The 18,152-nt window shown below is 39.3% G+C and overlaps 1 protein-coding gene across 1 annotated transcript in view; it reads right to left on the reverse strand.

The window, feature by feature from the left end:
• The window catches only part of BMP2K (BMP2 inducible kinase), a 103,238-nt gene that overhangs the window by 59,762 nt on the left and 25,324 nt on the right, over positions 1-18,152 (reverse strand). Inside the window, exons 2-3 of the mRNA XM_043970356.1 lie at positions 10,743-10,861; positions 1,776-1,881 (exon numbers count right to left, since the gene is read on the reverse strand). Coding sequence (XP_043826291.1) covers positions 1,776-1,881; positions 10,743-10,861 — 225 coding nt within the window. The remainder of the gene's footprint in view (positions 1-1,775; positions 1,882-10,742; positions 10,862-18,152) is intronic.

Genomic DNA, 18,152 nt, shown 5'->3' on the forward strand with positions numbered 1-18,152 from the left:
CAATATATGGGGGAAAAAGCATTAAGAGTAGAGAAAATAACTGAAAAATGCAGCAATTTAGAGTTATTTAGTGTGGAAGCTAAACTACCCTGGGTACTTTGTTGATCCTTACCTTAGTAATCAAGAAAAAATTCAAATTATATCATACATATTTTAAATGAAAACACAAAGACATGAAATAAATATCAAAATAATATAAATTCTAAACTTGTGGTGCTTTAAACAGGGTAAAATTCTCAACTCAAAAGTTTATATATGTCTCCTTCCTTTTCTGCTAAATGGGGGGGACGGTTGTTTAAATGTCTTTCTGTCTCAAGAAGTTCCAGCCTACAACTCATGATCATTTGAAGCATATGCACATGTACTCTTCCCACATTTCACTTAGTCATAGACACCTAAATATTTCTATTATTCTCTGGAGTGAAGAAGATTGTTCCTGAACATTAAAATATTAGGCAATACAGTATTGAAACTTCATTAGAACCAGTCACAACGTGGCAATATCAACTCAGAAGGCAAAAAGCAAAAAAAAAAAAAAGGGGGGGGGATGCAAATGGTGGATTAAATCAGAGAAAACATAAAGTAGATAAGCCCAGTCACCAGGCTAGAGAGTATTTCTACAATACCAGTTTGCCAGTGGAAAAAAGTTATACAGGTAATTAATTACTCTACTCCCCAATTACATCAGAAATAATAGTTGTCAAATTCTGGCCTACTCAAGTTAAAGATCAGCAACTGAAATGCTACAGAAATTAAAAAACCTGGGAAATAAGAAAGTGAAAGTATCTGTTAAAAAAAAAAAAGCAATAACATCTATATAATGGTGAAAATATGCAAAAATAAGGGGAAAAAATAGAAAACCAAGCTCAATTCAAATGTCTGAAGTATTTTTACATTGCCCAAAAGTCCAATTTTCACAATATGTTAACTCCCAACATTCTGTATTCTTTACTTTTTTAATCCTTTAACTAAGAGAGGAAAATAAATGGTTGGGTTTCCCCCAAAATAATGCTGTTAGATACAGCTTTTAAAACACGGTGACAGTTATTGATAACAACAGAATCATCCCTCAGCATGCATCAATTCATGCTTCCTGGATATGCTAAGCAAGCTAAGGACACTTTCAGAATGATGGCCAGTTTAGTCTAGCAGGAGTCAGGAGCTGAGATAACTGGGCCACGTAACTATTGTACAATGGGAAAAACATTAGCCAAAAACAGTTAAAAAGCTCTTCATTAACTATGGGACTTGCAAATGCATGACGGTATAATTAGGTTAAAATACAATTTCATTTATGAGCCCTCTGAAACTTAAAGGAACTGCACATCACTGGTTACAGCCCTGAATGGATACTTTAAGTCAAATCTCAGCCCCCTCAGTCAGGTATTTTAGTTAGCGGAATTCATGCTATATGTCAGTCCTGCACAAAAGAACTTCGTTATCTTTTGTCGTGTTGTAAACAGAATTACAGACCCCATGGAAAGAGAATGCTTCCTGGTCCAAGAAATACTTTCTTTATCTGCTTAGACTTCCTCTATATTTTTAATTATCCATTTAAAACAGGATGTTGACGGAATGTCATCTCCACAGTAATGATGACTAAGATTCAAAAGACTAATATTCCTCCTTAATTAAGACTGAAAACTAAAATTAAAATAATAAATACCTGGAATCATGAGGATGGAGAAACAAGGATAACGAGTAATCTACTTTAAAAGAACTTTCCTTTTTATTATTTTGTAAAATATAAATGGAATACTTAGTGGTTTACTTACCTCGACAGTATTCCATTAAGATGAGTACTTCCCATACATTATCACTAACTGAATTAATAGCACAGTCCAAGTAACCCACAATGTTCTTATGTCCAGAGAGCTCTTTCTGTAAAACAGAGATGAACACAATTAATGAAAGAATTGAAAACCACATTTTAAAAACTTTGTCCTAGGCAATTGCTACAAATTAACCCATATTTAGGGAATAAAAATAGTATGGAATCCCATCTATAAGATGGGATTTTAACTGTAAATTAAAAGTCTTAGTATACAATGCCATTCAGTGGTTTTATTTGAAAATATGTGGCATGTTTAGTTAATTTCTAGGGACCAATGATCATAGAAGTACTTGAAAATTTTATTGTTTTTTAGAAGCTAACCAAAACATGAAGGGTTTACTGAAATTTATAAAAACCATTTCAATATAGTGTGGAACTGAAATTACACTACTGTTGTCAGTGACCATTTTAGAAGGTTTCCCATTTCTTAAAACTGCACTCAGGAGGTGCTAAATGCGCTCTTACTCCTACATGGTCTTCCTCCCCTCAGCTATCAGTGTCACCCTACCCCCCCATCCAACAGACTCCATTGGGTCCCTATTATTACCTCTAAGATCATACATAAAATCCTGTTTGGATTTCAAAGTCATTCATAACCTTTCTAATTTGGCCCTCTCCTTCCCTTCCAGTCGTAATACCTTATTTACTTTACAATCCTTACTTCCATTCCCTAGATTCCAGGATTCAGTGACACTAAGCCTCTTTGCTGTTCCTCAAACATTTCCCCGGTATGTGACTTTTAACTGACGACCTAACCCCCTGTGCCTAGGAAGTTCACCTTCATCACCTCTGCTTTCTGGCTTCCTTCGTGTCAACTAAAATGGCATCTTCCACAAGAATCCTTTCCCATGCCTTTCTCAATGCCCATGCCTTCCTTTGAGATTAGCTCCGACATATCCCATTTATACTGTTTACATTACATAAGTCTTTGCCAGTTGTCTCCCTGCTAAAATTGAATTCCTTCAGAGCAGGGGCTGGTTTGTTGTTGTCGTTGTTGTCCACCACTCCAACATCACCTGCATTTCCAAATATACTCTTTCCCACCTAGAGAGCTAAACCCTGAAACGTACCAACACAATAAATGAGCCCAAGAGTCCTAGATGTGTGGGCCACTTGACAGCCCAAGTTCCACTCACCCAAGGCAAGGAGGAAGCCTTCTTCCTACGCCCATCACCCAGTTAGTCACCAGAACCGCACATTATTCTCTCCCTTTGCTCCCTCCACCGAACATGGCTGCAATCGTCATGTACCTTATTGTCTCACCTCATCCTAAAGCAGTGGATACAAATCCTCCCGTCACTCTCAAACTTCTAATACATTCACAAATGCTCCAGCCATTCTCTCAATTGATGGATAACCTGCCCTTAGTTCCTAACACGCCATAAAAAATGTTGAGAATATATTGGTAGGGAGCCGAGTGATGATGGTGGATCAGAGGCAGCAACTCGGCTAAACTCCGGCAACAACCCCTTCCAAAGAACTTTAATGCCTATTAAAGCAGCAGAACTAACACAAGGTCGAGCTGAGACATTGTTTCTGGCCTCTCTTAGGCCAGACTTGGGAGGTCCAGACAGCGCCACCATCAGCAGCTTGAGGAACTCCCGGCCAAGAGATAAGGGGCTCAGACAACTGGTCAGAAATAGATTACGGGGAACCTTGGTATAGCTGGTGATAACCACTAACGCTGTTATTGCCCATAAGCAGTTCTAGGGCAGAGAGGACTGCTGGTGCTTGGTTACAAGGGAGTAGGAGCCCTGATCTCAGTTCCAAGGGAAAGAGCAGCACTAATGCTTGAAGCCAGAGTCGAGAAGGGGCACCAGGTACTTGCAGCTGCAGGGAAGCAGGAGTCATTCCTGGGTGAAGACCAGAGCACAGGCCAGAAGAGTAGTAACCACACTTCTACCAGGATCACATCACCTTGGAAACACCAAAACCCCACAAAATAGCTTGGAAAACAGCCACACAGAAAAGCCCAATTCGCAGAACAATGCCTTCCACTCCCAGGTGAGCAGACTCAAAGTTTAACATAAAGCGCAAAGTCAAGAAACAGGCTGGGAAAATGAGCTAAAAACATTGACCATAAAAGGCTGGTACAGTGGCAGGGAAGAGGAAGACAAACTCAATAGAAGACAACGATGTGAAAAGAAATATGTGTGGTGCAAGAATATGAAAAGATTTAGCAGCTTGGTAAAAGAAGCACAAAAAAATACTTTAGATCTGTGGGCCTTCAGCTTGACAATATCATGTTGTCTTCGTTCTTGCCACATGACAGGCTATTTTTTTTCCTAGCCATGTATTTGTCCAATGACATCTCTCACATCCCTTTGTATACTTCATCTGTTGATATGTTGCTGCTTGCTTATGCTGTGTCCCTTTTCATTACCCTTTCAGTGATCCTCAACTTCTAATTAATTCTTCAGAAATCAGTCATATGGTATCACCAGGAGAATATATTGTTTTTAAATGGGCCTTTGTTTCAGAAAGAAGCCTGGGATCATCAAAAGAACCATCTTGCATATCTCAAATACAATGTAGCCTGTTTTGCTCTTGTTCAACTACAGACTGGGCTTGTGATCTATTTGCATTGTCCAAGACAAATGAACCAGTCCTATCTATCCATCTGTACAATCATTCTGGATCCAGCTGGTTTTTTTCTTGCCTTTAAAAAAGTGGCATTTCCCTTTACTGAATCAAATCCTTTTTATAATCAAACAGTACACACAGTGAAAAAAAAATACTTTAGAAAATAACACCTTGGGGCAGCTAGGTGGCACAGTGGATAGAGCATCGGCCCTGGATTCAGGAGAACCTGAGTTCAAATCCGACCTCAGATACTTAATACTTGCTAGCTGTGTCACCCTGGGCAAGTCACTTAACCCCAACTGCCTCACCCCAAAAAAACAAAACAGAAATAACATCTTAAAAATCAGAATAGGTCAAATAGAAAAGGAGGTACAAAATCTCACTGAAAAAAAAAACTCATTAAAAATTAGAATTGAATAAGTGGAAATTAATGCCTCAATGAGACATTAGGAAACAATAAAACAAAGTCAAAAGAATGAAGAAAAAAAAAGAAAACATGAAATATACCATAGGAAAGAAAACAGATCAAGGAGAGGTAATCTAAGAATTATTAGACTAGGTAAAAGCCATGATCAAAGAGACTAGACACCATCTTTCAAGAAATTATGAAGCAAACTAATCCCAATATCTTAGATCCAGAGGGTAAAATGGAAATTGAGAGAATCCAACCATGAGCTCCTAAAAGACCTTGCCAAATCGAAAACCACCAGCACCAACATATTCGCTCATTTTTGCCAATTTTCTATAGAAGTAAATTTAGACTTTTTCTGGTTTACATTTCTACCATCATTAGTGATTTGGAACAATCCTTCATATGATTATTACTAAAGATAGAGATGGGGACTGGAATTTCAGTTTCTTGGTTATTAAGAACACCCCCCATCCCCATCCCACCCTGAGGAAAATCCCTCTGCCAATGTGGGTAAGCACCTTCTTCGGGACTTAGTTTTAGAGAACTGCCTAGTACAGTAAGAGGTTAAGCCACTGTCAGTCCAATCAGGTCTTCCTGGTTTCAAGACCAGCAGTCTCTGTCTACTGTAACACCACCATCTTTCATGTTAATACTTGAGCACAATTCAATTTTTTAAATGTTTAACAGAAACTAGTAAGAGGCAATTAAATTAGAATTCAATTTTTTCCCCAGAAAAAAATATATACATATATTATTTATAAAGACTGTGTTTTCTACAAGATCTTACCCATTACTAATGCAAAATATAAAAAAGAATGTGTACAACCCTTCAATACAATGGTTCCTTTAAAAAAAACTTAAGAGGTTACATATTACAATCATGTTAAACATATTTCCACATTTGTCATGTTGTATAAGAAGAATCAGAACAAAAGAGAAAACCCCAAGAAAGAAAAAACAAAAAAGTGTAAATAGTTGGCTTCAATCTGCATGAAGACTCCACAGTTCTTTCTCTGGATGTGGAGAGCATTGTCCATCATGAGTCTTTTGGAATTGTCTTGGATTATTTTATTTGCTGAGAAGAACTAAGTCTTTCAGAGTTGATCATCACAGGTATAGTAAAAGAAAACATAAACAAAAAAAAACAAGAAAAATAAAGTTTAAAAAAGCATGCTTTGATATATACTCAGACTCTATTAATTCTTTTTCTGGAGACAGACTGCATTTTTCATCATAAATCCTTCAGAGTTGTCTTGAATCATTGTATTGCTGAGAATAGCTAAGTCATTCACAGTTGATCATCACACAATGTTGCTGGTTTTTGTGTACAGTGTTCTCCTGGTTCTGCTTATTTCACTTTGGATCAATTCACATAAGTCTTCCTGTGATTTTCTGAAATCAATCTGCTCATCATTTCTTAAAGCACAAAAGTATTTCATCACATACACAGAGCACAACTTGTTCAACTATTCCCCAATGGATGGCCAATTCTTTGCCACCACAAAAAGAGCTGCTATAAGTATTTTTATACATGTGGGGTCCTTTTCCCTTTTTTATGATCTTTTTTGGGACAGAGACCTAGTAGTGATATTACTGGACTGAAGAGTATGAAATATTTTATAGTCCTTTGGGCATGGTTCCAAACTGCTCTCCAACATATTTGCATCAGTTCACAATTCCACCAAGAATACATTTTTTCCAATTTTTCCACATCTTCTCCAACATTTATCATTTTCCTTTTCTGTCATATTAGTCAATCTGATAGGTGTGAGATGGTACCTCAGAACTTTTTTGATTTGCATTTCTCTAACCAATAGTGATTGAGAGCATTTTTTTCACGTGATTATAGATGCCTTTAGTTTCTTCATCTGAAAACTGCCTATTAATTGTCCTCTGAGCATTTGTCAATTGTGGAATGACTTGTATTCTTATAAATTTGATTTAGTTCTCTATATATTTGAGAAATGAGACCTTTATCAGATACACTGACTGTAAAAGTAGTTTCCCAGCTTTCTGCTTTCTTGGTTGTGTCTGGTTTTGTTTGTGCAAAAAAGGTTTTAATTTAAAATAATCAAAATGATCCATTTTGCATTCCCTGATGTTCTCTATCATTTGCTTGGTCATAAACTCTTCCTCTCTCCGTAGATATGACAGGTAAACTATACTCTGCTCTCCTAATGTGCTTATGGTATCACCCTTTATGTCTCAATCATGTACCCACTTTGACCTCATCTTGAATACAACGGTTTCTTTAAAGCTTTCTTTAATGTGAAAAATAGTACACTCAGGAAAATACAGATAATATCATGTTTTACATAATTAAAATCATAGGGCACTGTAGATTCTATCTGTAGTAGGCTATTGTCATCTGAAACTATTTCCTAAGTAATACAAACAGATACTCTTTGACCCAGCAATACCATTACTTGGTCTGTATTCCAAAGAGATCATAAAAAGGATAAAAATATTATAGCAGCTCTTTTTGTGGTAGCAAAGAATTGGAAATTGAGGGGATGCCCATTAACTGGAGAATGCCTGAACAAGTTGTGGTATATGAATGTAATGGAATACCATTGTGCTGTAAGAAATGATGAGCAGGCAGATTTCAGAGAAACCTGGAAAGACTTGTATAAACTGATGCTGAGTGAAATGAGCAGAACCAAGAAAACATTATACACAGTAACAACAACACTGTATGATGATCAACTGTAAATGACTTAAGTCTTCTCAGCAATACAGTGATTCAAGAAGATGCTGAAAGACCCATGATGAAAAACATTCTCCACATCCAGAAAAAGAACTACAGCATTTGAATGCAGATCAAATACTATTTTCACTTTTGTTGGGGTTTTTTGTTTCTTCTTTCCTGTGGTTTTTTTCCCTTTTGTTCTGATTATGTTTTAACATAATTATAATGTATAGTCATTACCAGATTGTTTGCTGGCTGTAGGAGGAGGAAGAAGAGGGAGAAAAATTTGGAACTCAAAAATCTTACAAAAATGAATGCTGAAAAGTATGTTTACATGTCATTGGAAAAAAATAAAATACTATTTTAAAAGAAAACAAGAAAAAAGAAAGCAGGCACATTCACTGTTCGTAAAAGTTGTGAATGGAACCAACCATTCTAGAAATCAATTAATTTGGAATTTATATAAAAAGTTACTAAATAATATATACCCTTTAACCTCACTGGCCTATACCACAAAAAAGATAAAGAAAAATGAAAAGACCCTCTGTGTTCAAAAACACATCAACTTTTTTGTAGGGGGAAAAAACTGGAAACTAAGGGGAAGTCCACCAACTGGGGAAGATCTAAACACAGTGGTATATGAATTAACATAATACTACTGTGCTGTTTTTAAAAGAAAGAAAAAAAATTATTTTTCAAAGCATGTTGGGGCAGGGCAGCTAGGTGGCGCAGTGGATAGAGCACCAGCCCTGGATTCAGGAGTACCTGAGTTCAAATCCGGCCTCAGACACTTAACACTAACCTAGCTGTGTGACCCTGGGCAAGTCATGTAACCCCAATTGCCTCACTAAAAAAAAAAATTTTTTTTAATTTAAAAAAAGTTTTTTAAAAAAGCATGTTAATATTTGCATGAAGTGATACAGAGTGAAATGAGTAGAACCAGAACAGTGTATATAATAAGTATACTATAAAAACAACCAATTTTGAAAGATGGAAGACATGAGTCCAAGGGACCAATGATAAAGCATACTATCCCACTTCCTGACTGGTAGGTGATAGGCTCAGGCTGAAGAATGACACATATATTTTTCAGACAACGGCAGTGAGAGAATTTGTTTTGCTTGACTGCATATCCACAACAGAAAATTTGTTCTTCTCCTCCTTCCACATTGGGGGCGGAGAGAAGAGATGACTACTGTTTTGATTTTTAAAAATTAAAAATGGCTTTATATTTTAGAGTGCATTATTAGGAGCTCTTAAAAATAGCTTAAGTTAAAATTTATTTTTAAAAAATCCATATTAGAACTGTTATTTTTCTATGAATGTTCAATTTATTATCTTCTGTCAAACCAAAGTAGCCAAAATTTTTACTTCTTAAGACTATATAAAATATAAGTATTAATTCCCAAGGTTTTGTTGTTCAATCATTTAGGTAGTGTCTGACTCATTGTGACCCTATTTGGGGTTTTCTTAGCAAAGATAGTAGCATGGTTTACCATTTCCTTCTCCAGCTCATTTTACAGATGAGGGAACATAGTTAAGTGACTTGCTGATGGTCATATAGCTAATAAGTGGCTAAATTTGAACTCAGGCCTTCTTGAATCCAGGTCTGGCCCTCTATCCACTACACCATCTAGCTGCCCCCAATTCCCAAATTTACCATTGTACAAATCATGTCACACTAAATTTTTTATCCTATAATTAACAAAACATCCACACACTGAATTCTGAGCATCTAAATATTTCATAATACTGAAAATGGAGGGTTTTAGAATGCTTCTGATTTTGTCATATTAATTTCTGAGTTGATTAAGCAGGTTTTAAAGCCTGGTATATCAACTACCACCCTTCAAATTCAATAAGACAGGCAACAAATAAGATAGCTACAATATGCCTAATAAACTCCTCAAAGTTCCCTTCCAATCAGTACTTTAAATGGAAAAAAAGTACCACATCAGTTTTCAGAAACAGATGGAAACCCATTTTAAATGACTAATTTCTGGTTCTATATAATTGGCCCTGCCAACCTCAGGATGAATCAAGTCTATACTGATTTATGAAGAAAATGAGTGTAAAGAAACAACTCTGAAAAACTTCACCAGTGACATTTTTTTTTTTTAATTGCAGGAACCTAACATACCAGCTAAGACAGTTTTACACATGCTAAACAGCTATGACGTGCAAAAATAAGACAACAAATAGCAGCCACCTCGGGCTGCTCCCTGGACTGTGCCTAGGGCTTCAGGAGCAAGATGGGTAGGTTGGCCCTCCTGGCCTCAGGCTGGGGAGAGGTCATGGGAGAAGGGGGTGATGAGGACCAGCCCTCCTCCTCCCCTCACAGCTTCTCCTGCACCAGAATCTACACAGTAAATATGGTCCTTTACAGTGACAAAAAGCTGAAGTGTGCATAGGGACTGGCCATTGGTGGGGTTACAGCTTCCAAGCTCTTGTAACGTGGTGCAGTTTTCAGGACTGACTGTACCTAACTGGATATAGTGGGTTGTTGCTGTCACTGCTACTATTTGTTCTGGGGAAAAGATAAGACTTTTGATTTCATGAGTGACAGGAACTCCCTGCCTAAATCACGGAGACAGCCAGTGGTCACAAGTGTCAGAAGAAGGGTTTAAACTCATCTTCCTCCAGGTCTTCTTCACAACTACCACCTGCCTTGGGTATCTGGTGAGTAGCAGAGTAGCACTAATAAATCCTTCTGTAATGGCTCTTGGAGCAAGGTCTTTCCTGTCAGAATCCAACCAAACCACTTCCAAGGACAAAGACAAGCTTGGACCACCAATACTCCCCTCAGCTCATGCATCATTGACCAGGCTGGGCAGAGGCCTCTTGTTAACTGCACCTTCATGGGCAGGGCTTTCTGAAAACAAGGGCTGACGGCCCAAAGTCAGTACGTGAGACGTAGGCCTGTGCCAGCTGACAGGAAGGGTTTGCCCCTTTACCAAAACAACACATCTTGTATAAACCCGATTGTGAGCACATGTGGGCTCTGTTAGAATGTAAGCACCTGAGGGCAGCAACTGCTTTTGTTTTCTCCTAGTTCACAGCACAGTATCTGGCACCAAGTGAGTATTTAATAAATGCTGGTTAACTGTTCTTCCAGCATTCGTTAAACATCAGTAAGGGGACAGGGTATACGTACACAAATTGTAAGAGCTTTAATCAGTCATCTGACGACATATATTTGAAAGTTTAGTTAATCTCTAACTCACCATAATTGTTATTTCTCTCTTACAGATGTTCAGATCAGGCAGGTTATTAACATACATTCGCTTTAATGCACACCGTATCCCACCATGAGTCCGTACCAAAAACACAGTGGAGAATCCACCTGGGGGGAAGAAGGGGGTAAAGTTAATTCAAAAGAAACAAGTAGACATATAAACTAAAGATTATTTTTGAAAATCACATGTGTTTTTTAAAATAATGGCTATGGGCAGAGGAAGGGGAAACATTTGTTTGTGACTTATTTATCAAGAAATTCAAATCTTAACCTGGAAACATTAAAAGTCAATTCACTTGCAATTTGTGAAGCAGTTTATTTAGTTAAAATAATGATTCTTTCTATAGCCATGTAAAATGCTAAGACTTCCTTCCCATTTAGGTACAATATCATAGTTTTAAAACAACAAACTTTTTACAGCTATACATAAATTACGAGGATAGGATATTGGTTGTTCACCTTCACATTTCCCTTTATGGTTAACATTGTTTTCCCTACAAAAATCCTTCTGAAATAAGTACTGCTGAGTATTATTATTTTATAAATTAAGATTTATAAATGAAGAAATACATACAAAGGGTAAATAATTTGACCAAAGTCACATATCTGATAGTCCAGAGCACTAGATCTTCTGAGTTAAATCCAACAATAGCAGGGAGGGGTTGGAAGAAAGATATTAAAACAAGAAAATACAAGATACATACAAAAGATATATGTGATGAGAAGTGAAGAAGTAATTGTGGGAATCAAGAAAGAACCCTTGAAGGAGAGCCTGAGCTCCTTATTTGCACTCCCTTAAAGGGAGTCAGGGGTTTCTGAAAGGAGAGGTACAAGGGGAGACCATTTGAGTCCTGGAGGACCAGACAGAAAGGGGGGGAGACAGGGATGGGGATAGGGATGGGGATGGGGATGGGGATGAGGACAGAAGCTGGAGGAGGGGGAAAAGGAGAAGCAGCTCTTACATGATGCTTTGAGATCTGGAAAGCACTTTATAATATGCTGATTCTCCCAACAACCTGATCTGGTAGACACTATTATTATCTCAATCTTTGACACAAGGGCGTTGACAGGTTCGCTGATTTGCCCAGATTTGAATTCAGCGGTTCCTAACGTCAATTCCATCACTTTGTGCACAGCCAGCAGCTCAAAAGTACAGAGCAGAGAGGGAGGGAGCTGGATAGGGTAGTACTAGGAAGTTCTTTAGAAGCCAAATAAAGAAGTGTTTGACCCTAAAGGCTACAGGAAGCCATTAAAGTTTCTTTCATATGGAAATGTTAGGACCAGATCCAAGCTTTAAGATTATCCCTCTGGCAGGTAATGTGGAAGATGGGTAGAGGTAGAGACTAGGAGGCTACTGTCCTGCCCAGGAGAGAGATGAAGAGCTGCAACAGGAGCAGAAAGAAGGGGCAGATGGAAAAAGTGCTACAGTCAGCCAGGTGCTGCAGCAGCTAAGAGTGCTGGACTGCCTGAAACATTTCCTAGCTGTGTGACTCTGGGCAAACCACCTTGACCTCAGTCTGTCTCCAATTCTGCGACTGCAGAATAAGGATAATCATAGCACCTCCCTCATAAGGTTGTTGTCAGCACCCCATGAGATAGTCGTAAAGGAAGAGTGACATCAATAAGACTTGGCAACTGACTGGATACAGGGAATGAGGGAGAGTGCAGAATGATAATCAATCAATAAACATTTATTAAGGGCCAACTATGTGCCAGACTCTGTGCTAAAAGTTGGGGATACAAAGAGGCAAAAGACAGCGCCTGCCTTCAAAGAGTTTGCGACTAAAGGCAGAGACAAATCCATACAAAGCAAGCTATCTGCAGAATGAATAGGAAATAATCAAAAGAAGGGAAGCGTTTAAAAGGATGAGAAGGTGGGGTTTTAGCTGGGACTTAAAGGAAATCAGGGAGGTCTGCAGTCAGAGAGGAAGAGGGAAAGTGTTCCAGGCAAAGAGGACAGTCAGAGAAAATGCCCAGAGCCAGGAGATGGAGTGTCTAGTTCATGGAACAGCCCGGAGTTCAGGGTCACTGGATCAAAGAGTATGAAAATATTGGGGAATAAGGTGAGACCTTTGTTTTAGGGAAATCACTTTAGTGCCAGAATGGAGAACGGGTTGGAATGGGGAAAGACTCGGGGCAGGCAGACCCATAAGGGCCATGCACTAGAGTAGGAGCAATGTCAGAGAAGACAAAGGGGCATATTCAAGCGATGTTGTAAAGGTAACAACTGACGGGTCTTGGCGACAGCTCGGATAGGAGGAATAAGAAATAGCGAGGAATCCAGGATGACCCCTAGGTTGCCAGCCTGGGAGACTGGAAAGGTGGTATTGCCCTATACAATAACAGGGAAAGAGGGAGGAAAATATACCAATTTCTGTTTGGGGCATACTGAGTTTGAGATGTCTACTGGACATGGAGTCCAAGAGGATGAAAGATTGTCGGAGATGAGAGGCTGGGGCAGGAAAGGTAGAGGTGAGAAACACCAGCACAGAGATGGTAGGTGAAGCCATGGGAGCTGATGAGATCATGAAATGAAGTACTACAGAAAGAGAAGAGAACAGGACCCAGTACAGAACCCTGAGGCACATACGATTGGAGGGCATAATATGGAAGGGGATCCAGCAAAGGAGACAGAAAAGTAGTCAGATGAGAAGAAAACCAGGAGAGAAAAGAAAGGAGGAAATGGTTATCAGCACTGTCAAAGGCTACAGAGAGGTGGAAGAGAATGAGGACTGAGAAAAAGCCACTGGATTTGACAACTAAATTTGGCACGATAAGGGTCAGAAGCCAGATGGCAAGGAGCTAAGAAGAGAATAAGAGGAAAGAAAGTGGAGGTGCCTGTTATAGAAGTCCTTTTGGAGGAGTTTAGCTACAAAGGGATTTCACACCCAAGTGACTGGAAGAATAGCAACGATTTTCAACATATATAAGGAAGTTAGGAGGGAAAACAACAATTTTGGCTTGGAATGTGTAAGGTTTGAGATGAGTTGTGTGGCCTTGAGCAGGCTGTTTGAAATCTCTGACCCTCAAGCAATTATAATTTATGCAGAGAGATTGGAGGGAGTTTCCACCCTGACCTGCTGAGAGAGCTTGGAGATCACTGGCCTCTTCATTTCACAAATGAAACAGAGGCCTTGATAGCGTGACTTCAGTGGAGTCAGAATTTGAATTCCTATCTTGTGACTCCAAGTGCATCACTGTTTCCATGGCAACAGTTACCAATATATCTGATTTTTAGAAAACATTTTAATATGAAAAATGTGATCCCTCTCCAGAGAAAGAACTGATTGTGTATGAATATAGACTGAAGTATAATTTCTTTTAACTTTTTTAAATTTTAATAATTATATTTCCACCAAAATTAATGCACACATAGGAATGAAGAGCAAAATTTGTTCAGTTTGATAATGGGAAGTTCCACATTTCTCCAAAATAAGAAATATAACAGCCGAATTTTCTCTCAAGACTATAAAACCTAACTTTGTAGTGACAATGCAGTCTTTGTCCCTCAAGGCCACTCCGTTTTACTGTCATCTTTTACTTCAAACCCTCCCTTTCTTCCTAACTTCTCTACCCAGGGGTATCCTCAGCGCTTCACTCTCTCTCTCCCCATATACAGTCAGTTGCCAAATGCTGTACAACTTTGTCACATCTCTCCCATGAGGTAGGTCCCCTTCTCTTCTCTGATGCTGCCACACCACTGTGGGGCAGGCCCCAGGTCACTCTTGCATGCAGACTACAGCAATCCTCCTTGCCTCTCCAAATGCATCTTCCATCCGGTTCTCACTGATATTCACATAGCATAAATCTGACCGTGTCACTCCCTACTCAAAAATATTCAATGATTCCTTCTCAGTCTAGTCCCCACATGCCTCTCCAGAATTTTTTATATCCTTTCTCCTTCATTCTGGTCCAACTGACGCACCAGCTGTTTCCAGTACACACCATGTATGTCCTACTTCCATGCCTATAATGCCCTTTTCTCCTCTCCCTGCCTCCCCACCCCCCATCATCCTGGCTTCACTATTATCTCTACCCAATAAACAAGACATGGCTATTCAAAACCCTTCTTCAGCCTGGCCCTGACCTCACTTCGAGGGCTCACTTCTCTCCAATCACCATATGCCTTAGCACTACTTTTCTTCTCACCTCATCCTCTAAGAATCACTCATTTTCTTCAAAATTCAACTTTTACCTACAGTCTGTCCTGGTCCTCACCCTCTCCACCCCTGGTTACTAATATTAACCCGCTTTGTAGTTATTGGGTCTATACTGTGTATATACATAACTGCAAATGGTATCTCCCCATATACAAATTAATTTCCTTGATGACAGAGAGGTCTGTATACCCGGCACTTTACAGGTCCTTGGTTTAAGCATTCAAATATTTCAGAGAACTGCCAAACCCTAAAATCAGAAGGCTCCATATGTAACATTACAAAAGATCATTGAAATGTCCCGAGAAAAAATACCAAACTAAAAATAAGCATTTAAAATAAAATGTCTACAACTTTCAAATTATCATTAAAGGATTTTGATACAATATAGTTTGTCAAGATTCAAAGAAAATAGTTATATTAAAAGACAATCATTCACTGACGAAATCGATTCTTTTCTGCAGAGTATATATCTCCGCATGAACTAAAGCCTCTTTCAAACTCCTAAAAATTGGGGGGGGGGGGGGTGCAGCTAGGTGGCACAGTGGATAGAGCACTGGCCCTGGAGTCAGGAGGACCTGATTTCAAATCCGGCCTCAGACACTTGACACTTACTAGATGTGTGACCCTAGGCAAGTCACTTAACCCCAATTGCCCCCCACACACACACACACAAATTGGGGGGGAGGGAAAAGGGGTGCATGGGGGGAGGCGGCACCAATATATCATGGCATAATGGATAAAAAACACTGAGTGGAGGTAGCTAGGTGGCACATTGGATAAAGCACCAGCCCTGGATTCAGGAGGACCTGAGTTCAAATCCAGCCTCAGATACTTGACACTTACTAGCTGTGTGACCCTGGGCAAGTCACTTAACCCCCATTGCCCTCCACAGCCTCACCCTCAGTCCCCAGGCTGCCAAGAAAAGTGTCATCACTGAGCCCTCACCCTCACTCCCTGGAGTCCAATCCATAAGCAGATCTTGTCCCTTCTCACTTCACAACAACTCTCAAACATGATGCCTTCTCTCTACTCACACAGCCACCACCTAGCTCCTTGTCTGAACCATTACTACCATAAAAGGTGCCTTCTAATTAAGGACCCTGCCTCAGTCCTCTTCCCCACTCCAACCCATATTCTACAAAGCTCAGATGGTCTTTAAATCTCCTCACAATCTAGTTACTCCCATTCTCCACATTCTACAATCAATCCTAAAGCCACTCCCCAATAAATAAGTAGTCAAATGATAAGAATAAACAGTTCTCAGAAAAACTACAAACTTAATAACCATGTCAAAGAATGCTTCAAGTCACCAAAAAGAGAAATGCAAATGAAAACAATAGTGATATTTCACTTTATACCCACAAAATAGGCAAAGATGAGAAAAAATGGGCATAGTCAATGTTGGAAGGGAGAAGAAAGGTACCCTGTTGCTGGAGCTGTGAATCAGTATTTTGGAAAACAAATTTGGAAGTATATAAATAAAGTGACCAAAATGTTTTTATATCCTTTGACCCAGATCCCACTACTAAGTTTATATCCCAAAGATAAAAAAGACCTCAATTAAACCCAAGTATTTACAGCCACACTTTTTGTGGTAGCAAAAAAAAAAAAAAAAAAAAAGGAAACAAAGTAGACACCCAACAAATGGAAATGGCTAAACCAACTGTGGAACATGAATGTAATGGAATATTACTACGCTTTGGGAGGGGGCAGAATGAATGAAAATGAATAAATGAATAAAAAAAAGAATTTATTAAACACTTACTACATGTAAAGCGCTGACTAAAATACCAAGTACTCAAACAAAAAATCAGGTAATTCCTGCTCCCAAGGAGCTCACATTCTAATGAGGTTTCAGGTTCAATTCAGATGGAAAGGTCCCATAGTTCTTGGGCAGATGGTCATGTCTCTTCTTTAATGTCATTTCCACTCATCAAATACTAGCAGACCACGGTGGTGCCACAATTGGAGTGATACCACCTGCTGGAGAAAGCTCCGCCATGAGGAGAAGGCATCTGAGGGCAAGCCATGTGGTCAGTTCCTTGGCATCAAGAAGTGATGTTTGCTCGTGGGTACTGTCTATCAAAGCTACCAGCCAATTAGCTTGGAGTTGTGTGTGCGTGTGGATGGGATGTTCCCAGTTTCACAGGAGGCTTCTGGGAGGAAGAAGGAAGTGTTGGGTCCTTTTTGTTCCTGACCTTGCCATGGCAGGTCGGATGATAGGATCTCTTAGAAATAGTTAGATTTTTACCTTTCTCTCTGATCATTAGATCCTAATGCTCTTTAATAAATGCTTAAAAGTCTAACCTCTTTAAAGCTTATAATTTATTGGCGACCACTCAGATATTTTAGACAGTATAGCTAGATAGCAACTTTGCAGTGGCAAGAATTGTGTTCTCTGGTCTTCAAGAGCTATGGACAGACTACATTCCAACAGGAGTGCTTCCTGGCATGATGGCTGAGAGCACTGGACTGGAGACATTACTATTCCAAAATCTCTTGGGTTTAGGGTCCTGGGCTGACTCCCCTTGGGTCTGAGCAGAGATGGTGGTCAAGGTTGTGGTGGTATGACTTGCCTGCTACATGCTGCTTTCCATCTCTTTCCCAGGGGACTTTGCTGCTTCAGCTAAGCTGGAGTGCCTACCCTGTGAGCTGCAGTTGGCAGGAAGTTGGTGGGGATCTGGCCCCTTCTCCAAAGGAATTGTTGTGGGGGCTGGGCTGGAAGCAGGACCAGTAGTCTGGGGCATGCTGCTTCAAAGAAAGAAAACCAAACTATCAACAGCAATTTTTTTTTAATTGTTGCAAACCACTAATAAAGAAATGCAAATTAAACCAACTCTGAGGTCCCACCTCACATCCATCAAATTGGCAAAGGTGTCAAAAATGGAAATGAGCGGCTGTGAAAAAATAGGCACAGTAATGCACTCCTGTACACCTGTGAAATGGGAGAGGTAGAAGAAGAAAGTGGTTTGGGTAGCCACAACCAAAAAGTCACTCAACTGTACATACCCTTCAACCCTCATTTGAGATCTTCAACCACAGCCTAGATGAACAGTTCACTTGTTGGGTATGTCTTAGTGGGGATCTTTGAGTTATGGGTTATCTAAATCTGCTAGCAATTATTATCATCTTCATTATTATTAATCCCTTCCAACTCTAAAATCTGTGATTCCAGCTCTAAATTCCTATGAGTCATAAAATGCTTTGACAAATTATTTTGCCGTGAAATATTTCAGACT

The sequence above is a fragment of the Dromiciops gliroides genome, chromosome 6, assembly GCF_019393635.1.
Source record: "Dromiciops gliroides isolate mDroGli1 chromosome 6, mDroGli1.pri, whole genome shotgun sequence".
NCBI lineage: Eukaryota > Metazoa > Chordata > Mammalia > Microbiotheria > Microbiotheriidae > Dromiciops > Dromiciops gliroides.